Here is a 23,656-nt window from a genome sequence, read left to right as displayed (position 1 = left end):
TCTCTGAACTTTTAAGATACTTGCATTTAGGTCCCTCAACTTTTAAAACTTGCAACACAGTCCTAAATTTCATTATAAACCCCAAATTTCTTTTGATCTCGAATTTCCTTTTTCGCTTCTCTCTTATCATTTTCAACGTAACTTTTCAGTTGAGGATGCATGAGAAATTCTAATATAACATTGAATTATGTGGAGGTGTTGATTTGAATAAGGGTCCATTGAGAGAAGACCCGACCAAGGGACTATCGGAACCATCAACGATTCAAGGTGTAATGTTAGATACAAGTCATCTCAGGTGAAGCATAGATGTTCGATGAAATGTTTGTGAGAAAAAAATGGGATTAGAAATGTAGAGTTGACAAATACTACTGAGATGAACTAAGTATCATTGTTGAAAGTCACCAACAAAGCTGTAATTATTTTTTATAAATGACATATAATAATTTCTTCGTTTAATCCTTGTGCTTAAAGATTTTTCAATGATCAAATATAATGAAATCTCAAACAGATGACATATAATAATTATTGTATACTAACGTACTAACGGCAACTTAAGCATACTAAAAGCCCGACTTCTCGGGGGGCCCGGTCGCCCACGGTTGAAGCATGAACCTCCTAAGTTCCTACACAAATCAAGAAACATGTCAACCTCAAATCCCCGTGTATATCCATACTAGGCGGCGGTCTTGATAAATCTCGGTGCTGCATGTATCGATGTATTGAAAAGACATGCCTGTCACCGGAGGGTGGGGTCCCCTTGCTGCTACTACCGATTAGCCAGCCATCCCTACTGCTTTTCGAAGCCCGGGACCAGCTACTTCTTCCACCTTGGAACTCATTGTCAGAATCTCGGCCATTGCCCCAACCCCTGGAAGTCCTCAAACCACCTCTCCGTTCCTTAGAACCGCCTCGTGAAAAACGATCCCTGCTAGAGAATTTTCCGTAAAAATCACCTGAAGGGCCATCATCTTGCAAAGGAGGCAACTGCCAGAAGAAACGCGTACACAAGATCAGCTTAGTATAATATTTAATGATGTTCTTGACCGTCAAACTCTTTAAAATTACAGTTATTTTAATATAAGACTAACTTTTATGTTGGTTGTCACAGTAAGTATTTTTTTCTTCTTTAATTTTTATATTATATTCTTATTTAGTTTTTTAGTTTTTAATAATTTTGTCTTTATGATATGTTTTTTTAATATTTTTATCGTATGTTTTTATATATTTATGATACGTTTTCAGTCATTTGACCGTTATTTTAGTCTATCTTTTTTTCCTTAGAGTTTGATTTGATATTGTCACAACTAATTAAGATGATATTTATTTGTTATCATATCAATCTTTCCTGTTTTAGATCCTCATATTGGATGTGGATACATGATTTGTGTTTATGGATAATTTTTTCACGTCGTTCGACTCTAATTTGCAATTTATTTGTTGGTGATCTTTTAATTATCGATGCAGCCAAATCTATTCATATCTATCTTTTGTTTGAATTTTTTGGTTAGGTTTTTTAACCCTTTCCTTATATAGTCTTTGTGTCATATTAAGCGACTAATTTTTGTGTTAATTGTTATATGAAAATGTTCTAATTATGTGTTTAGTTTACGTTTATAGTTGTAAACCTTCATTGAAATTTTGGATATTTTCTCTTTTTATTAGAACTAGCAGGTTGTATAAAAAATAAAATACAAATTATTTTAACTTTTAATTAATCAAACCAAATAATAAAATAATTAATGATATTTTAATTTATTTACTTTTTTTTATAAATGTTCATATATGCGTTTTTTTTTTAATTTTTCAATTTTTTAACCGAATAATGATCTACATAAATGAGTTTTGAACGGGGAATGCGTCCACGTCGATCCTCCCATATCATTACCCACTCAATGTGCTTCAGCAGCCAGTCGACTTCTTTTTTGCCCCCTCTATCGATGATATACATATCGTCGAGATTCTTAGGTACTTTCGGAATAGATTGTATGAAACTAAATTGGTGGAGCACGCGATCAATGAGATGCCACTCGATAATAGCATAACATATCAGAGGGACCACTGCCATCCAAATATCTAATGGGTCTCTCAAGTGATGTGTGATGCAAATCCTCATTTCTTCAGTAGAATAAGGAGCCCATTAAAACTAAAACAAATATATAATTATCAAAATAATATTTTAATTATATAACGATAATTAAAAGTAAATAATAAAATTTAAATACATACCTTTATACTAGCCTTCTGATCAATGAGTAGCCGAATTTTTTTCCAATTCATCAGGTAAATCCCGATGATCTTTTCTTACACTTGACCACCTATTCAATGAAAAAAATTTCAATATATACTCAAAAAAATTATTTATATACGAATTTAATATTGAAATTACCTCAACAATAGTGGGAAGACCAACAGGTTTTTTCATGATCGAACATGAAAATGGCATGTGATACCATACCCAAGACTAGAGAAGAATGAGACATCCATCGATAGCATTTTTTCGATAATCAGTTGCTCGACACATTTCCCTATACAGAAATGCCAAAATTGTAGAGCCCAGCTGAGTGTGCCGACAACATGAAAATCTGCTAGGTGACGCAACCATATACAATGAACTTGGTTGTGCGATTTGTTGGGCATCAGAATCCCTCCTATGAGCTGTAATATGCAAGCCCGTGCATACATTTTAACCTGTTCCTCGGAGGCGCCACGACTCAAATGTTTAATAGTTGTATCCAATCAATTTAATAATATTTGATCACCGTTGAAATTAGGTGAGACACCTCCAAGATACTCATCGCACAAGAAATGTCAGTCACCATCCGCCAGCCCATAAATCACATCCCCATATACCGAAAGCCCCAAATGTATAGAAACATCTTCCAGCATAATCGTACACTCTCCACAATGAAGATGGAGTGTGCGTGTCTCTGGTCTTCACCTCTCAACCAATGCATAAATAAGGTTGGGTTCAAGGTTACAGTGCCCTTCATATTTTGCTACGTAACCAAATTCAACCTCGGCTAAATATAACTAGACACGAGTATGTATCTATAACTTAAAGTTACAAATGAATAGATATAATATACAATTTCTCTTCTAATTTAATAAATAGTTTACAAATTAAAATATAAACTAATACTAAAAAATTAAAAAAATTAAACATTCACAATAATTAAAATAAAAACACAATTTAAAATTATTATCGTATCAATAAAATACCTCGAGATAGGATTCCCATCTAAACGTAGCAACCACCTTCCATTTTATAACCGTAAAAAGTAATAAAAATTAGTATAATAAAATTTAATAAAATAATAAATTATTAAATAATTTTAATATAATATAAAATGTTTTATCTTCTTAATATAAAGATTGATAATAAGAAGAATAAGAGAATTTGAGATTTGAGTGTAATTTGAAGGTTGTGTTGGGTGTTGTATTTATAGGGAGAGAGAAAGGGGAGACGAATGATAATTAATGTGAGAGGCAGACAATTGGGGAAATGATCTGCACTTTTCGTATGTGTCAGAATCATGCGAAGGCGCAGATGACGATCCACACTTTATTATTACCGTATCAAAAGATTGTTAGATCGGTAATATTTTGAAAAATGGTGCCTGACATGTAATTATTCTGTGTAAGGGTGATATTTTGGTAAAAACGCCTTAATATCTTTTTTGTTGTGGGTTTAATTACGCTATCAGACCTTATAAAGATTGAAGGCTAGATTTTTCCAAAAAGAAATAATGATTAAATTAATATAAATAATAAACATAAAGGTTAAATTTGTAATTATACCGAAATATTGTATACTTATTTAGTTTACCTATTTTCACTCTAACTTTGATTTTGTCGTCGAAAAAAGAGTCGGAAGAGAAAAAAGGAGCCCCAAATCTATTGCGTTTTACCCAAAAAGAACCCTAATCTTCTCAAGTCACAATTCAAAGGTGCACAATTTCTCCTCAATTTGCTTTAAATTTTAAAACTTTTTGTTAGGGTTTATTCGTTTCTTTACATATATATGTTTGAAGTCTTTTTTAAAACAAAATTGATTTTTTCGGCTTCCAATGCTCCTCGATTTCTCACCTCTATGTCTTCTTTGCATTATCGACGCTCTGCTGGGTGGAAATTGTTGTTCAGAAATCTCCGTCTCCGATTAGGTCAAATTTTCCTCTTTTATTACTCTTTTTCACAATTTTAAACTTGGGTCTCTTGTTCTAATTATAATACATATTCCTTTTTTTTGTTTCTTATCGTTTCTGCATTGAACAAAGTCAACCCTTAATTCGCCGTTCCTTAATCAACACTTGATTACTGAACTAAATTTTTGTTGTTTTCTCTGCCATGAAGGTTTCTGACTTCATCATTCAAACCATATGTTCTGCTTTAGTTGTTTTGTTTCTTTGGATTATCCTGAAGTATTTTTCGTTTTCTCTATGATTGACAGGTCATGGCTGCAAAAAGGGTCATAGCGGTTTGTCAATCGGGTGGTGAATTTGAGACTGACGATAGTGGGGAATTGCTGTATAAAGGGGGGGATGCTCATGCGATAGACGTCGATGATCAAACGAAGTTCGAAGACTTCAAGACAGAAATAGGAGAAATGTTTAATCTTAGCATGAATACTATGTCTATTAAGTACTTCCTCCCAGGTAACAAAAAGACTCTCATCACTGTCTCCAATGAGAAGGATTTAAAGCGGATGATAAAATTTCATGGGAATTCTGCAACTGTTGATGTGTTTATCATGATGGAGGAGGAAAATGTTGCCCATGATGTTTCTAACATGCCAGCCAGTAGGTAGTTTTTTTACTTGTAAGCTAAAGGCTTGGTTGCAATTTCTAGATATATTAACTCAAAGCTGAGTGTTTTGTGTTTTTTTAAGGTCGAGTAGGACAACTTTGTCTGAAGAAGCTCCAGTTGATCCACCTCTTGCGGCCCCACTTGATATTGTTGATGCCCACAACAATCATATTGATGCACCCATTGAGACGGCAACTGAGATTTCATCCATACTTACTCTTGCTAAAAGCACTCAACAGTGGCAGAATACAATTACAGGGGTAGGGCAAAGGTTCACTGGTGTTCAGGAATTCCGTGAGACAATACGTAAATATGCCATTGCACATCAGTTTGCATTTAGGTACTATAAGAATGATAGCAATCGTGTGACTGTTAAGTGCAAAGTAGAAGGCTGCCCTTGGAGAATTCATGCGTCAAGGTTGTCAACCACTCAGCTGATATGTATCAAGAAGATGAATCCTACACATACTTGTGAAGGGTCTGCTCTGAGCACTGGGCATCAAGCAAATAGAAGTTGGGTAGCTAGTATAATAAAGGAGAGGTTGAAAGCTTTTCCACATTACAAACCCAAGGATATTGTAACCGACATAAAGCAGGAATTCGGGATACAACTGAACTACTCTCAGGCTTGGCGTGGAAAAGAAATTGCCAGAGAGCAGCTTCAGGGTTCATATAAGGTTGCATACAGTCAGTTACCACTTTTCTGCGAAAGGATAATGGAGACCAATCCAGGCAGTCTTGCTACGTACTCCACCAAGGAAGACTCTAGTTTTCATCGCCTCTTTATCGCATTCCATGCTTGTTTGTGCGGCTTTATACAAGGTTGCAGGCCTCTCCTTTTTCTTGATAGCATACCCTTGAATTCCAAATATCAAGGTACCTTGTTGGCTGCAACTGCTGCTGATGGGGATGATGGTGTATTTCCTGTTGCCTTCTCTGTCGTAGATGCTGAAACCGATGAAAACTGGCATTGGTTTTTGCTACAACTGAAATCTGCCTTACCAACGACTTGCCCTATAACATTTATCGCAGACATACAGAAGGGTTTACGGGAGTCGATCTCTGAAATTTTCAAGGGTTCATTTCATGGTTATTGTATCCGCTACTTAACTGAGCAACTCATTAGAGACTTGAAAGGGCAGTTTTCCCATGAGATGAAACGGCTCATGATTGATGACCTTCATAATGCAGCTTTGGCACCTAGACCTGAACTCTTTCAGACTTATCACGAGAGCATCAAAAAAATTTCACTGGAAGCTTACAATTGGGTCATACAAAGTGAGCCCCAAAACTGGGCAAATGCATATTTCCCGGGTGCTAGATATAACCATATGACATCAAACTTTGGGGAACTCTTTTACAGTTGGGTGTCTGATGCACATGAATTACCTATAACTCAGATGGTTGACGTCATACGTCAAAAGATTATGGAGTTAATTTATACCCGCAGGGCTACTTCTGATCAGTGGTTAACAAGGCTGACTCCATGCATGGAGGAAAAATTGGCAAAAGAGGGCATGAAAGTCCGTACGCATCAAGTGCTATTGACTGCTGGTAGCATATTTGAGGTTCGTGGTGAGTCCACTGAAATCGTTGACATGGATCGTTGGGATTGCAGTTGTAAAAGTTGGCAACTTTCTGCTTTACCGTGCTCTCATGCTATTGCTGTTATCACTGCATTGGACGAAACCCATATGACTATTGCTCTAGATACTTCACAACGAAAGCTACAGGTAACCTATGCAGAGTCTATACAACCTATTCCAGATGTAGAGAGGCCTCTGCATAAGGATTCTTCATCAGCTCTAGTGACAGTAACCCCTCCTCCAACGCGCCGTCCACCAGGACGACCTTCCATAAAGAAGTTGGATCACACGAGGTAATGAAGCGACAACTCCAGTGCAGTAAATGCAAGGGGTTAGGGCACAACAAGTCCACTTGCAAAGAGCTCTTGTAGAGCGTTGAACGTTGTAAGTATTAGTTTTTTTGTCACTTAAAAATAGCTCCGCGTGTCCCTTGAACAACAAAAAGGCATGCCATTATTCCATTGCATGTTTCATGCAGAAAGCATATCTGTTTTTCCAAACTTGTATTGCATTTTATGAGCATTAGCACTCGCAGCTTCTGCAAATGTGTCTTATTGTTTGTGTGACGCATGCTTATAGCGTTGCTACAATGGAGCCCAGTTTGTTGTACTACATTTCTGATTATCTTCAGCTTTCGTATCAGCCAGGATTTGTTTCCTCATGCTGCTGTCTATCGTCTGATATTAATATCTTTAATAACTGAATACTGCGGATGCTATTAGCCGTTTTAACTGAAAGTTTAGCTTTTAGCTTTACCTCCTTTGTTAAGTTCTGTTGCTGTTGCCATTGGACTCACTAGTTCTCTTACTTTTGTGTTTGATAGGTTTCACATTAAGGATGACACAGGCTGCCTGATGATTGTCAAATAGTTTTATTAGGTGCAATTCTATTTCTAGCTTCACGTGGTCTCTAGTTACAAGGTTATTAGTAATGAACATGTCAATGACTAGTAGGAAAACAATGGTTATTTTAACTTAAGCTATTTGCATCCTTGTTGATGGAAATCCATATATTACCATCGACTCTGATCAAGTTTTGTTGATGTATTATCAGTGAGAGATTGGTTAGGTTTTCTGCCCCATTTTAAGTTGTGAATGAATGTGTTGCTTTTCCAACTTGGCCGAGCTTGTCTGGAGATTGTTGGATAGTTGTTATGGAAAACACTGGTATTTTCATATGTAAAGTAAATGGCTATTGGTGCATAACGAAATTTAACTCCACAAGCAATACAAATATGATGCATAAACATAACAGTGATACTGAACCTAGGGCTCGGTGCTCGTATACATTATTCAATGATAACAGTATTAGCTCACCTAAACAATCCATTTGCATCCAAAGAACGTGCTAATTGTGCCTGCCTCTGCACCCCACCTCCTCTACAAGTTCACCTCATAGAAATCCTTCTCCGTTTCCGCACCAACAATTGTCCTCTGTCTGCACCTACTATTGTCCACTGCCTCCACCCTTGTATGCCTGCTTCGATCGCTCTGCCCTCACCCTCTCGCCATGTACACAAGAATGGAACACAGATTTTAGATGAGTGCATGAAAAGGCAATTGCTGTATACGCAGCCATATTTATGGTTGCTGTCTCCGAACCTAATGGCTAAACTGCCTAAACAGGATCAATTAAATACCAGAAACCCACAAAAAAAAAGTTTGTTATGCAGATACAGAGAGCAGTCCCAGCCTTGTACACAGTTCCATTTGCAGTCTTCTACCACTGCAAATTATATCCACAATTTGAGAAAGAGACAAAGAACTTCCATCCAACATCGGTTTTTGGAGCCGATCAATGTGATACATAACCACGATAGCATATTAATCACCAGAGGTTTCTGAAGCTGCTATCAGTTCAGCATTTGAGACTGGACAAGTGCCTCTTATCACTAGTTAATGTAGCATCTAGTGTCAGATTCGAAATGTTACCATGTCAAAATAAAATTCAGTCACCTGCAAACAAGAACGGAACAAAATTAAACTGTGATTCCCATAATTAGATTGCCATTGAAGGAAGATCTATTTCATGACATTTTGTCCTAGGGGTGAGAAATGAAGGCATGACCAGCAAGTATATAGTATGTACCAATATGGGGTGGATACATGGTCAAATTAAAAAAACCATACCAAGTATCAAGCTCTTTATCATTTCCCCAATGCCTCGGCAAGAATGTTGCTGACATTGTCTTCATCAATTGATTTTTTGTATGTTGGCACTCCCCTTCTTGTTACATTGACATTTGATCCGATGAACAATGCATGAGTTGTAGCATCTGGAACACAACCCCTTTCCAGCATCAAATCTAACAAATTTCGAGCCTCATTCCGTCACCCTTCTATCCACAGGCTATTAATCAGCATATTGAACATTGTTGAATCCAGAATTTCCATTCTCGAAATAATTTTACTGATATCATTCGACACCAAATGTAACTGAGAATGAATCATTAAACTAGAGAAAAATTCATGAATTGTCTCAGAATCAGGCATGAGACCCTCAGTTATCATTAACTTGCAAAACAAAGAACAGTCCTTAAACCTATTCAGTGCACATACTTCGTATCAGGATACAGTATGCTTCTGCATCAACTTCACAATGCCCTATCACCATTTGGGAAAACATTACCAAGACATCTTTAGCCCTTTCAGATTTATACAAGGCACGCATTATAGTGACATAAGTCGAAGTAGAGCAGAAAATACCGGAATAATAAGCCAGTGACCTCGGCTTGACTGCTTCGTTTCCTACATCGCATACAGCCTTGATCAAAATATTGAATGCGGTGACTTCAAGGAGGGTTCTACTTTTAGACATTTAATAATATACTTCAACAGCCTCTTCAATCTTTTCAAGGTGGCAAAGGCGTTCAACTAGCCTTGAATAACATTTCGAATCCAAAACCCAGAATTTGCACCGAATGTAATAAAATAGTTCTAAATCATCCTTGTACTTGTTAAGATTACAATTGCCGACAACAAGAGCTGCATATGTGCCGCAATCAGGAATCACTGACCGTATAATCGTTCTACCAAGAAGCTCATAAGCTTTATTGATCCCTGCATTCTCACAAATCCATCTGAGTAAAATGTTCCAAGAATCACAATCAGCTATGCCTCTCTCAGACAGATTCTAAGAGATTTTCCAAGAAAAAAATTACTAGCCTTCAAGCAACCTTCAAGCAATGCTTTATGTGGAGAAATTAAGTCATCACAGTTATTCTCCAAGAAACGAATTGCCTTGTCATATCTCTCAGCTACACAAAAACCATTCAGTACATCAACAAAAGAATCAAGGGGTGGAATCTCACCGGTTTCCATCATCTCTTCAAGAATGTTAGTCGCATCATCTAGATGAAGGTTCATACATAAACAAAGAACCATTTTACTGCAAATTACCGAATTCGTCGAGTGATGGAGGGTTTATGGAGGTTTCGGGGTTCAATCGGAGAGCATTGGAGTATGAAAGGAGAAAAAAGCCGGGGAAGTTGAGCCATGAAGGGATATTGCTGGGAAATTTTAGTTTTAGGGTCAAAAGCTTTACAAACATTGGAGTTCGGAAGTATATTCACATATCAACAATCAAACAAGACTGGGAAAGATAAGAGGAAGAGAAGACGAAGTTACTGGCCTGAGAGAATTGACCTCCATTGATGTGCGTCCTCTTAAATATTCTGTTTGGTAAACTATCAATTTGATCACCCACTTATTAGTTATTTTATGTTTCAGTCACTCAACTATTTCTTTTTCAAAATTTTGTCTAACGTTTTGGTTCAGTTTTTATCACACGCTATTAAAAAAAATTATTAGTGATACTGACATGTCACCATAGGATAATGTCATGTATGTATAGGCATGAGAAAAATTTGAATCGACTCAAAAAACTATTTTTTTTTGGCTTGACTCGACTCGAAAAAATTTTAAGTTCAAATCAAGTTGTAAAATACAACTCAAATAACTTGCATAGTGACTCGAATAACTTTAAACTTTTAGTAATTAATATATCGATTTTCAAGTTTGAATTTGAGTCCTTCGACTTTGTATTATATACGTATATTACAAAAAAAAATGAAGAAATATATATGTATCGTATATGGTTATAAAAAACCATTTAAATCAGAATCAAACAATATCATAATATTAAAGATATTTATAATTAAATTTAAACATAAACTCAAAAATTCGATTCGACTCAATTTGAATCGAAAAAATTTTAAGTCAATTTCGAGTTATAAAATAGGACTCGTCAACTCGAATAACTTAAATTTGTTTTACCCAACTTGACTTAATCGAATGCTCACCCTTTCGTGCTCTCAAATAATATAAAATATCTATATAACTTCGATTTCTTTTTTTGGCAACAATTTTCTTCCTTTTTATAATTTAGTCTCTTAACTTTACATGATTTCTTCGTTTATTCAATTCTTCATTCGTTTTAAACTTCATAAACTGTGTACTTCTCAATCAATATCGAATACATGTATAACTTCAATTCATCATTTTGACAATAAATCTCTTCTTGTTCTGATTTAGTCTCTTAAATTTTAATTTTATTCAATTTAATCTTCTAATTATAACTCTTTACAAATTATTTCTTCTCGTCAATTTAATCCATCAATTAATGAAAATATTATATGATCTTTCCAAGTCCTTTTACTATTTTCAACTTGAGGCTATTGTTATTTGCTAATGCTATTCCTTAGTGCAATTCACTAACATTATAAAAACACTCTCCTTATCAACTGATGTTAATGCTATTCGACTCAATTTTTAGGATAAGTACATAAATAGTCCTCCAACTATAAGATATTGCTTTATTGAGTCCCTTGGTTATTAAAAGTTACAAAGTGGTCCCTCAATTATAGGAAGCTGCTTTGTTGAGTCCCCCGACTATTAAAAGTTAAAAAATGGTCACTCGACTACTCATTATGTTTCAAACTCGTCATTTTCCATTAAAAAATTAATGGTCATCTAAGCTGGACGTTAAGATGCTGATTGAGATATGATAGTCGTTTGAGATTATGAGATCATATTTTATCATATCTCAGTCAGCAGGTTGATGTACATGTCAGATTGCAGTCAAATCTTTAACGGGAAAAGACGAGTTTGGAACGTAATGAATAATCAGGCGAGCATTTTGGAACTTTTAATAGTCAATGGACTTAATAAAAAATATTCTATAGTCAGGTGATCATTTATGTACTTTACCCTAATTTTAAATAAAATTTAAATTATAAAATAAGATTCGTCAACTTGATTAACTCGAAGAGTAGTGTCTACTGGAAATTCGATGCCTTGCAAAATGCTTCCCATTGGCATTACAGTTCCCATCTCTATGCACAAATCTGAGATAATTTGATGAAAATGGTCCTTCTCAAACCTATAATTTTCACTACCTGATAATAAGATATACAGATCTATGAATATTCATTTTGGAACATTAAGAATATAGCATCTCTACATCTCGAGACGAACATCGTCGCCACGTCGTGACTGCTATGTAGTAGTCATATGGGAACTCAAAGATCACCTGTTTCTTCCCCAGAAAGAATGAAGTGATATATAGGAAGGTGCTTGAATCGAAGATCAATCGAGCAACGAAATATGTCATTGACAGTAGAATAATAAACCAGCCGACATGGATGTCGATGTGTTGAACCTGAGAGGTACGTCGGACCCGAAAACACTTGTGGCGGCAGAGCCTGAGCCAGGGGTGCTTGAGTTTAATACTGAAGGTGGGGTGACCGAGCTGCAAAATACATTCAAGCTCATTTCTCCAAGTTTAAGCATATGTAATACTAATAGTGTCCATGTCAAAGTGATCAAAATGGACTCTTTACCCTGGTACACCTGCCCCTATTGATGTCGATGTTGCTGGTGTTGCGGTCGGAGTCGGTTTCGATCCGGAAGACGGGAAAATGCAGGATCCAGTGCCTATTAAGATTAGAAGATTTATCACTGAACATTCAAATGATTTCGAAAGAAGATTAACTTGAACGAATTAACGGATCTTACTTGGATTGGTGTTCACTATGGTTGCAGTCCAGCCGAAGTCGCAGCTAGTCGGTGTCGGGTTTTTCTGATAGTAGGTATTGAAAGCATATGATGCATGGTTCTGCAATGTGTTCGGATTATAACAATTAGCACCTTGCTGGATCTGCGAGCAATTGACTCCTCCAATTCCACAGGCATAGCCAACGCCGATTGCAGCGAAGTCTGCGACACTCACGTCCGAGCTACGCACCAGCTCTGCCCTGGAACTGCAGGAGAATTTGTACTAGGAGGCACAGGATTTGGCACCGGTGTGCTCACAGGGACTCCTCCCATAGAAACGCGATACGTCGTTACAGGATTCGTCACCGGCTGCTGCAGTACCCCTGCCCCTGGCACAGCGATGGGTGAAGGTGTCATGATCGGATTGGTTACCTGTACCGTAGTCGGGTTGTTGGGATCTGCAGAAGGTACCGAGATCGGTGCCGACATATTCGCAGGGTTCGTGGCGGGCACGGCGACGATATTCGGGGTGGGATTAGTTGGAGGGAAGATAATATCATGTTGTGATGTTCTTGTGACTCTATTGAGGAGTACTCTAGTAGAAGAAATAAAATCTTCCATTGTTGATTTATCAGCCTTAGCAATAACTTCACCTACTTCAGCTGCAGTAGAAACAAAAGGAGATATTAGTAATGCATCATGCATGCATATCATACATAAAAATTGATACGAGAGAGGATATATGAAGATGGTACACCATCTAAGATGGTGTACCATCTTCATATATCCTCTCTCGTATATATTAGTAATTATGCACATGCTTTTGAAAACCACGAATATGCCAATATCATCTGCCCTCATCATCCTTTGACAATGGAAATAAAGTGAATCAGAAGCCATTTTAAGTCTATATGATGCATTCTCTTTTATATGTTTATATCTATATCTACTTCAATGTTCAAACAAAGTACAGTCACCGAGAAAAAGGTCGTGGACGGCCAAATAAATGGTGGGGTAGGTATATTTTTTTTGTTCTCCCGGTTCCAAAGCTTCGTCCTGACTAATCTGGATCGACATGCGTCGTACACTTAATTTTGATTCCAAGGACTCGAACCCAATTAAACCAACCCCGTTGGTGGGGTATGTATACTTTGATCCTTCCTTACTATATTCCTATGGTGAACAGTAGGGGTCTTAATTATTCAGTTAAAATCGAATTAACCGACCGAACCAAAATTTCGGTCGGTTAATTTTAGATTCCGTTGGTTAACTGTTAATGGTTTTTTTTCGAACTTTAGTTTCAGTTAATTCGGTTCGAAATCGGTTAATTAACCGAATTAACTGAAATTATTAAATATTAATATTATATATATAATTTAGCTTTAGGGGTGTTTAAACTAGGTTTTAACCGAATAGACCAAAAATATTAAATATTAAATATATATTACTTATAAATTTCGGTTAATTCAATTAATTCAATTAACGATCAATTAACCGAACTTAGTATGATTCAATTATTTGTTTTTCAAAAAAATTTGGTTCAATTAACGGTTAAAGTGGAAAACCGATTAATCAAATTTGGGTAATTCGATTAGATCGGTTAACCAAATTACCTGTTGACAAGCGTCGTAATTGTCAAATAATTAATCATTTTTCTCGGATAATTATGCTAAGAACGTAATATAGAGAAGAATGGTGTCGGTCCACAGGGATTTGAAAATTTCTAATATCAATCTGAATTGATTTTTAACCAAAAAATCTGTAATACAAGAAAATTAAAATGATGGGGTTTTTTTAATAACAAAGTAAACTAAATAAATAAAATTTAATCAAAGCAATAAAAATAAGAGAAGTAAATTGTAAAGGAATAATTAAGATGAGAGATAGCCTCCAGCTTCGTTTCGCCTCAATCCGTCTCAATCAATGAAATAGATTTTACTTCGAATACTTGTCGGTTACAGTCTACAAGGTCCAACCCTTGTAATTTACTCTTCTCTCTGGTAAACTAATTCCCAAAACCAATCCTTGAAATTTAGACATTGTTTGGATTAATATCGGCTATTGATATTAACGCCAATGTTGGTTTGGAACTGGAAAAACCTGTGCTCGGATTATGGTCTCTCAATGAGAATTGAACCCGATCTTGATTTCCCTCAGCAGACAGTCGCTAAGTTTGTTCTTAGGGAATTGAACTTGCTACAAGCCGATCCTCCTCCCCAACTGTAGATCACAACGTCGAACAAACCAATGTGCTCTATACACTCCTTGGATCGAAGATATTGAGATGTTGAAGAAAGGTCGATTGCCATCTCCTTGTTTGCATAAAAATCAAGAAAGAAATATGAAGATGTTACGAACCTTTTCGATTCTCAAGAGACTGGATTGAGATGTCGCTCATCTATCAACTAACGAAAAGTTTAGCAAAGCATGATAGAAATCATGCTTGGCGTGTAGAAAGAAAATAGATGGAGAAGAAAAATAATTTTATTAAACTGAAAAACTAAAAACAAAATAAAAACAAAAACCAGTTCTATACTGAATTCTAAACTTGTACATCTATTAAGATTCACCTTGATGGGTATTTAAAGCTTGAGAAAACCTAAAGAAAATAAATTACTAACTCTCAAGGGTATTCAAACTATTAATTCTAACAAACTAAAACTCCTAATTAATAATTATTAAAAATCCTAAATAATAGTAAACTAATAATTCTATGAAAACTGAATTCCTAATAAAATAATAAAATACCAAATGTTTAAATCCAATTATAACTTTTTAATTCCTAAGAAATTGTGGTTCGCCTTGCTTTCCTCATTTGATATTGCTACTTGGATTATTTAATTAGAGTTTATGCTTGGATTGATCTTTGAATCTGATTGGCTAACTTCTCCCAAATAAATAGGAAAATCTGTTTAATTCACCTTTTAATTGTTATTTCCTGAAAAATAGAGTTATGCACAGATTCGAATAAAAACAACCTATAGCACTATAAAAGGACACAAATTAATTAATAACAAAATATTAACCAAATAAAACACTCATCAAATTCTCCCTCACTTATTCAATGCTTGTCCTCAAGCATGCCTTAATCAATTATCAAAATCTCAATTCAACAATCTTTCATCTCACAAATATATCAAAGAAAATCAAACAAGCCAATAATCACATCAATTATCGGAAACAAGGTGACAATTAAGCAAATAGGCATAACTAGTAAAGATTTTAAGTAAAAGCCAAGATATTCCAATTATTCGTCGATTCCAATGTATGTAACAAAACTTAATACCTCACAAGGATTCACTCATTATCACTCAAAGTGTTTAGGGTAAGAGAAAGAAAATAAATATCTCAAAGTCAAGATTAATAAAGACATTACCATAGGCTTGCAAGAAAATCAAGTCTCCACCACTCGTTTGAACAAGGTGCATTCAATCAAAGGGTCTTTAACCATATTGTAATGGAGCTTAGTTTGGGGTAGGGAAAAGGCAAAAAAGAATGGGTTTAAAAGTCAAGACAATAGATATAAAATATATGAGTTCAAAACACTAATTCAACAAAGTAAACACACTCAAAGAAGCGTAATCAAACAACAAATTTTTTCTTTTTCTTCCTTTTTTTCGATTCCCTTTTTGTTTTTAAGCTATTTTTCTGCTTTTTCTTTTGTTCAAACACTTTGTTTGATCCATTTCCCCCAAATGCTACTTCTTTTCTTCTCTTGATTTTTTCGTTAGTGGAACAAATCTATCTCATGTCTCAACAAGGGTAACAATAGAGGGTAAAAATAAAATCGAAAGGTTTCGGGTTTTATAATATGGTAAAAACAAAGAAAATGGTAAAAACAAAGAAAATGGCAAAGGCTCAAAGTTTGTTCACTAGTGGGTATAAAAGGGTAGGCAATTTAGGTAGATAAATGGGTTAATCCTAAGTGCCCTGATCATCTTAAAGCATCAAGTTTCAACATGTGGTCTCGATATGCATTTAATCACGAGTTCTAGAATGTTAAAATTAATCCGGCACACTCAATCAAACAAATGAGCAAGAATGAAAAGGTATACTTGTTTAGGCTCAAATCTCATATGAAGGTGTATTGTGTTTTGAATCAAGAAACATATTAATCATTGGATTCATAGAACATCAAGGAAATTTTTTAAGGAAGAATACTAATTATGCCATTTTTACTATCATGCACCCTAAATCCGATAAACTCGTGATCATAAACTCCTAAGGTACTCAATGAGACAAACCAAGATTTAAGATCAATAACAAGAGATTTCAACAAATCAACCAAGGCAACTCAATTTCAAGCATGCAAATAAGCGAGCAATAATTCGATGCAAGTGTTCTAAGTTCTCTACCCCCTCACTCAAAGCATATTGTCTTAATATGTAAATTAAAGCATAAGAGAAGGAATAGAGATACTCCTCATGTTTAGTGATGGCAAAATTTGCAGATTCATTAGGTACCTAAATATATAAAGAAAAATAAACAATAAAAATGAATAAATAAAAATAAAGTAAATAGTAAAAATGGGTTGCCTCGCATTAGAGCGCTTTTGTATAACGTCGTTAGCTCGATGACCTGATTTAGACTACATGTTCCGAGAAAGATGTTTCTTCCACTTCATACACTTTTTTCATCGAAGAAATTTCTCACGGGAAATTCTATGATCATATTTTTTTTTCTTTTATCCTTGTAGATTTTGTCACTCTCACAATCTTTTCTTCGGATTTTTTTCAGCCTTGGAAGCTTATCCAAAATAGATAAATTATCTACTTTACCCAAAAATGTGTTCTTTAATGTTTCAGAAGCGATTTTAATTCCAATTTTAATACTTGCAAAATAGATGGGAAAAATTTAGATTGAGAAGGCATCAAATTTAAATTCTTACCTAGCTTTTCGCCTAATGACTGTGAATCCACGTTAGAAGCGTTGTTAGTTTCAACCTTCGAATTCCTATACAACTCATCAAAAAAATTATGTTCAACATGTTCATTCATAGAAGGTTTAATTAAATCGACAAAGCTAACATTAGCCACAAAGTCAGGATGTTTCATCACCTTGTAAACATCAAATTTTACAACTTCACTGTAAAATTCCATGGTAAGAGTTCTGCTTCTAACGTCGATTTTAGTGTCAGACGTGCTTAAGAAGGGATGACCAAGAAGAATTTTAGAGGAGGTGTTGGTTCGGTCGTTTTCCATGTCGATGACATAGAAATCTGACAGAAAAATTAACTCATTTACCTTAACCAGTATGATTCCAAGAAGTCCTTCAGGATAGATAACAAATCTATCAGCGAGTTGAATTGTCACCCTAGTTTCCTTCAAAGGCTCAATAGAAAGTGAGTTGTAAATAGAAAGAGGCATAACATTAATTGAAGAACCAAGATCACACATAAGAAGTTTAATTCCTACCTTGCCGATTTTGCAGGGTATAACAAACATACCTTGCTCCTTTAATTTAGGTGGAAGTCTACATTGGAAAATAGCTGAGAAATTTTCTCCTAAATTTACCTTTTCATTGCCGGTAAGTCTCATTTTGTTCGTGCAAATATCTTTAAAAAATTTGGCATATCTTGGTACTTTTTGGATTACCTCTACAAGCAGTATATTAATTTCCAGCTTTTCAAAAATATTAAGAATCTCCTTTTCCCCGACTTGTTTATCGCATTTTACTAACCTTGAGGGGAAAGGAGGAGGCGTGGCATATGGAGATAGCATGGGAAGAAGTTGTGAGTCATCTTTCTTTTTCCTATGGGATTTTGCGTCAACTTCTTCTTTTTCTTTTTGGGATCTTGATTCTTTTTTTCTTTCTTTGATTTTACGGCAACTTCTTTAGGGATTGGTGCGATAACAGTTCCACTCCGAAGGGTGATGACACTAAAGTTTTCTCGTGGGTTCACCTCGGTTTGAGATGGTAACTTTCCTTGTGATTCTATTTGTCCTACGGTCTAAGCCAATTAACTCATTTGTTTTTCAAGTTCTTGAAATCAAGATTCAGTTCTATTCTAAAATTGTTCTTGAGACAGTGCTAACAATTCGATGATGGACTCCAATGATGATTTCGATGGTTGATATTATTGAGGTGAAGGTGGCCTCGATTGATAGGCTTGTTGTTGAGGGGGCCTTTGGTTTTGTGCATAGTTTAAATTTGGATGGTCCCTCCATCTCGGATTATATGTATTTGCGTTAGGTTTATACTATCTTTAGAGAGGTCCCAGAAAATTTTCTACTGCATTAACTTGTGTGACATTGTCATCTTGTAACATCGGACAACAATCCGTGGGATGATCTGACATTGTGCATATTCTGTAAAGTCTAGCAATACCTGTTTTGTCTGCAACAAGAGATTGAACAATATCAGCTAATTTATTAAATTTCCCCCCCAAAGAAATTGAACTTATCTCGTGAACCTGTCGAGTGGGTTCACTCGCAAAGCCAAATTGTTGAGAGTTAGCTGCCATAGTTGAAATAATATTTTTGACTGCATGTGGAGTCATATTAACGAGTGCTTCTTCGCTAGCTTCATCAATTATCTTCATCTCCAAAGGAAGTAATCATTCGTAAAAGTAATAAAGAAGTGTTTGTTCCAACAATCGAAGTTGTGGGCAGTTAGCGCAGAGTTTCTTGAATCGTTCCAATAATCATATAATGATTCTCCATTTGTTTGTTGTACTCCTAAGATTTTCCTTCTTAATTCACTTGCTTTTACAGTAGGGAAAAACCTGTCAAGAAAAAGACGAGGCATATTAGCCCATGTATTAACAGAATTAGGAGGTAAATAAAATAACCAATCCTTAGTCGTGTCGGCTAAAGAAAATGGAAAAGTACGAAGTTTAATTTGATCATCAGATACTCCCTGTGGTTTCATGCTAGAGCAAACCAGATGAAACTCAGTAAGATGCTTGTGAGGACTTTCGTTGGGCAGTCCACGGTAAGTAAGTAGAAGATGGAAGAACGGGTTGCTGAAGGAGGCTCTTGATCTCTTCTCTGAGTTGAAGGTTAAGGGAAATCAACCAGATATCATTACTTTAGTTGCTTACTTCATGCCCTGTGCAATTTGGGCCAGCAAATGGAGGTGACAAGGCTTTTGAATGAAATGGTGGAGAACAATATTTCACCTGATATTGTCACATATAGTATATAGATCGACGTGTTTAGGAGCATGGGAGATTATGATTGTTTGCCTGATAGCATCTCTTATAACGTAATGACCCGGGGGATTTTCCGAAACAGCTCGACCTCAAAGGCAATCTAACTCCTTGAGGAAATGGTCGGTAAGGGCTTTTCTGCATATCTGTGCACGGCCACCTGGTATGTGGATCTACTCTTACAATCTAAAAATCGATCTTGATTTAAGAATGTTGGGTTGTTAGTTGTGATTGTGAATAAACTCGGTCGTAACCATTTTCATTGTTGTAATAAATTAGTGTTTTTCTTTAGAGCTATGTTGAGAGTTTAAGTGTTTGTCCCAGTCTTTTTTTGATGGACCTTATCAACATTAACATCTATTTTGATATTACAATCATTTGTATTACTTAAAATAACAATGATAATATTTATATTAAGATCAATATTAGACCAATGATACTCATTCGACAAGTAAATATGTGAATCTCCCACGACACTGTTAATGGCAGGTAGGGGTGTTCAAAATATATAAACAATTTAAAATATATGATAATTTTAAATTTTAGATAGGCGTGTTCTATCGGTCGGTTCGGTTAACCGACTGAACTGAACTTTCAAAAATTCATTAACTGAATTTTTTCTCCGCTTTAATCGTTAACCAAACTGAAATTTTTTCGAAAACAATTAATCGAACGGAACAAAGTTCGATTACTCGGTCGGTTAATCGAATTAACTTAAATTTTAAATAATATATATTATATATTAAATATTTAATCTTTTCCGCTAATTTGGTTAATTCGGTCGAAACCGAAATTTAAACATTCCTAAAGCTATTAATATATAAATAATATATTGAAAATTTAAAAATTTCTGTTGATTCGGTTAATTAACTGATTCCGAACCGAATTAACCAATAACTGAACTTTGAAAAAAATCATTAACCGTTAACCGACCGAGCTTAAAATTAACCATCCGATTAACCGAAAATTTTTGATTCGGTCGGTTTATTCAATTAACCAAAACCCCTATTTTTAGAGGGATGACTATCCTCATCCGTCTCGCTCGATCCATCCTAGTTCAATGGTGTATCTATTCACCATTTCATCCATTGATATGGTCCCATCAATTACTTTATTTGCGAAGCTGCTGAATTTTTATATGAATAATTTGTAATTTATTCATACAGAAGTTATAAGTTTAACAAAATAATATTTTGTTATTTTAATATTGTAGAAGTGAAAAGGATTATATATTACCTTTTTTTTTCTCCTTTGTCATTTTAATTACTTAATCTAATGATTGATTATTTCAATTGTAGGTGCTGCTTCAATAAATTTTTTATCTAAGAGAGAATTGATGTTATGAAAGATGTTAGATTTAGATGAAGATCTCAATTAATCTAATGATTAAATATTTCGATCGTAGATAATTCATATTTTCTAACTCCGTCCCTGAATAATTTATTACTCCGTCACAATTTATCGACTTAACAAATGAAGAACTAAGATCAAAACTGAAAAAAAACTATAAAAACAAAACACAAAAAATAAAAATAAATGAATAAGCCATCAATTAAGGTCTACCATTGATTTGAACCTCTAATTGTGTCATTAGGTACATCCCTTTTCTCCCTCTTCTTTTGTGGGTCTTAAAGTCACCTTTGTAGGGCATAGAGTTTAGGCCTTCTCCAGAGTTCAAACTCTGAAGTGTAACGGAGAAAACATTAGGCATCAATTTTTAACAAAAGAATTCTGTAGGTACTAAAAGTTAATTTTAGATATAGTTTAGATAATGATTTTTGTATTAAGCCTTTTCGTAATTGATTTGTAGTTTTAGAGCAAAATCTGTCATCTTTACTCTGTCAGGTTGTCATTACCTTATAAAGGCTTGCCATAAAGAAATCCAAGTCATCTTTACCCTAAAAAAGAGAATAAAACCAAAAGATTTTAATCAATATCCGTTATAAGACATTTTTTTATATTTATTTTTTAGTTTCGGTTTCGACTCTCTAGGTCGTTGAATTCATCGTAATCATCGACAGTAGAGTCTTTTACATCTACAATTATATAACGGCGGCGGTCGCAACAACTACAGTTCACAGAGTCCCCCTAGCATCATCAATCTAGGGAGAATATGATGATGATGGGAGGAAACAACCAAATGAGTGCTCAAAGCGAGGACGGCGGGTCGTCAGGTGACAATGGCATGAGTAACGGCAACAACGGAGTGAGAGGAGATGGTATGGTGTTGAAAAAGGGCCCGTGGACGACGGCGGAGGATGCGGTATTGACGGAATATGTGAGGGTGAACGGCGAAGGAAATTGGAATTCGATACAAAAGAACACCGGGCTGGCCCGGTGTGGGAAGAGTTGTAGGCTTAGATGGGCTAATCATTTAAGACCTAACTTGAAGAAAGGACATTTTTCTCCGCAAGAAGAAAGGACGATTATTGAGTTGCATGCTAAGATGGGAAACAAATGGGCTCGGATGGCTGCTCAGGTAACTTAGAGTTTTTTCAAATCATTTTAGGTTTAAGTTTGATTTCGAGTTTTTTCGTAAAAAAATATGATTTTATTTCAATTTTTCAATATAAATTATTTATTATTACTAATAAAAATGTAGGAACAATGAATAGTTTGATGTGATTATGAGTATGAAATCTATATATTTTTCAATGATAAAATACAGCTTCCGGGAAGAACTGACAACGAAATCAAGAACTATTGGAACACAAGAATTAAGAGAAGACAACGTCAAGGCCTTCCCCTTTACCCTCGTGATATCCATCCCCACTATTCCCAGTACCCCCACCACCTCCACCACAACTCGCAGCCTCAGATGCTACTCCCTGCTCCTCTTCCGACTACCGCCACCACCGCGACCTCTTGTTTCTCCTTCCAAACTCCCATCATGTCTCTCCACACCTCAATGATGCCCTCATCACTTCACCCTCTCCACATCCCTCACCGAGTGTCGCCACTAAACTTCCGCTACAACCCTCGTTTGGCCACAACAATGTCGTCGCCGCCAAATCTCCACAGCCTGAATTCAGACTCAACTCCACCGCCTCTTAACAGCCCTTCCGGTTCGACACCACCTATCTCCTCCCTTCCATCCCCACAAAACCAACCACCTTTCACAACTCTCCCTCTCTTCGATTATGATTTCTTCCATGAAAAAAAGCGGTTCAAGCATGATGAAAACCATGGAAACATCAACAACAACAACAACTTCATGTTACGATTTTTACCTATGGAAAACTATTCGAATCGAGTAGCACTCGATGTTGCTTCTTCGTCAAGCAACAACCTTTATCAGCCCTATATTGATTCCGGGTTGTTCTATCCGTTCAAAACGGACCAAGATGGGAGCTCGGGTGATGGTCTGTTGGAGGATATGCTGCAAGAGGCTCATATGTTGGCCGTCAAAGCCAATGGCGGTGGCAACGAGGAAATGCCAAAGGAGATGAATGGTACCGCAACTCAACAAGATCAAGAAGAAGAAGAAGAAGACTACTCAAAGCTAATCAACGACGATGGTCCAACGTCCATGGGCATGGCGATCAACGAATGGTGCAACGACAGCGGCGAAAGCTCCGAACGGCAACCCTCGGCTATCACAGATACTGAAAATCAACTGGCTCTTGCCAATGTTCAATCCCGGGGCAACTTTCCGTGAATTTGCTACATTCATGGTGCATATTCTCGGGAAAACTTGAATGAACTATTTTAAATTAAAATAAGCATGTTATGTAGTGAGACCGACATTGTTTTTGGGGTTGGAAGAATCAACCCGGAATGGGTTTCGGGTCGTGATGGACCCGATTATTAGACTGGTCTGACTTTGCCTACCTATATAACTATGGGAATGAATATTTGGATGTCAAATGTTGATTTCTATAGATTAAAGTTGTAATTCTACTTCTCCTTCGTGAACCAAAACATTCTGGTGAACCTTTTGCGATTGAATCTCCGGAGACCTAAATCCTCTGATCAATAACAAGATATGATCCGTTTAAATCGAGTTTACTATCAGATGATAATATCTATTTAACCTGTCAAACTACGAATAACAATTTTAATTATACACCTAGGGATGGCAATGGGTCAAGTTGTGTCGGGTTTTTGGTCAACCCGACCCGACC

General features: G+C 35.8%; 2 protein-coding genes and 1 pseudogene across 2 annotated transcripts in view; 2 read left to right on the top strand and 1 right to left on the bottom strand.

The window, feature by feature from the left end:
* LOC120154730 (30S ribosomal protein S10, chloroplastic-like) overlaps positions 1 to 14,858 on the bottom strand; it is a 32,485-nt gene extending 17,627 nt beyond the window's left edge. Inside the window, exon 1 of the mRNA XM_039166381.1 lies at positions 14,845 to 14,858. The gene's annotated coding sequence lies outside the window, so the exon portion shown is untranslated. The remainder of the gene's footprint in view (positions 1 to 14,844) is intronic.
* On the top strand, positions 4,330 to 7,511 carry LOC120154728 (annotated as a pseudogene).
* A 6,787-nt stretch (positions 14,859 to 21,645) lies between the features above and the next one.
* LOC120154716 (transcription factor MYB97-like) lies at positions 21,646 to 23,190 on the top strand. The gene is made up of 2 exons (XM_039166371.1): positions 21,646 to 22,011; positions 22,201 to 23,190. Exons 1-2 carry the CDS (start codon positions 21,646 to 21,648, stop codon positions 23,188 to 23,190), a joined length of 1,356 nt encoding a protein of 451 aa, XP_039022302.1.
* Positions 23,191 to 23,656: the final 466 nt, after the last annotated feature.

Source organism: Hibiscus syriacus, unplaced genomic scaffold (genome assembly GCF_006381635.1).
Source record: "Hibiscus syriacus cultivar Baekdansim isolate YM2019G1 unplaced genomic scaffold, ASM638163v2 tig00111149_pilon, whole genome shotgun sequence".
NCBI lineage: Eukaryota > Viridiplantae > Streptophyta > Magnoliopsida > Malvales > Malvaceae > Hibiscus > Hibiscus syriacus.
The sequence above is the reverse complement of the archived record's forward strand: the minus strand, read 5'-3'. Positions and strand labels throughout refer to the sequence as shown.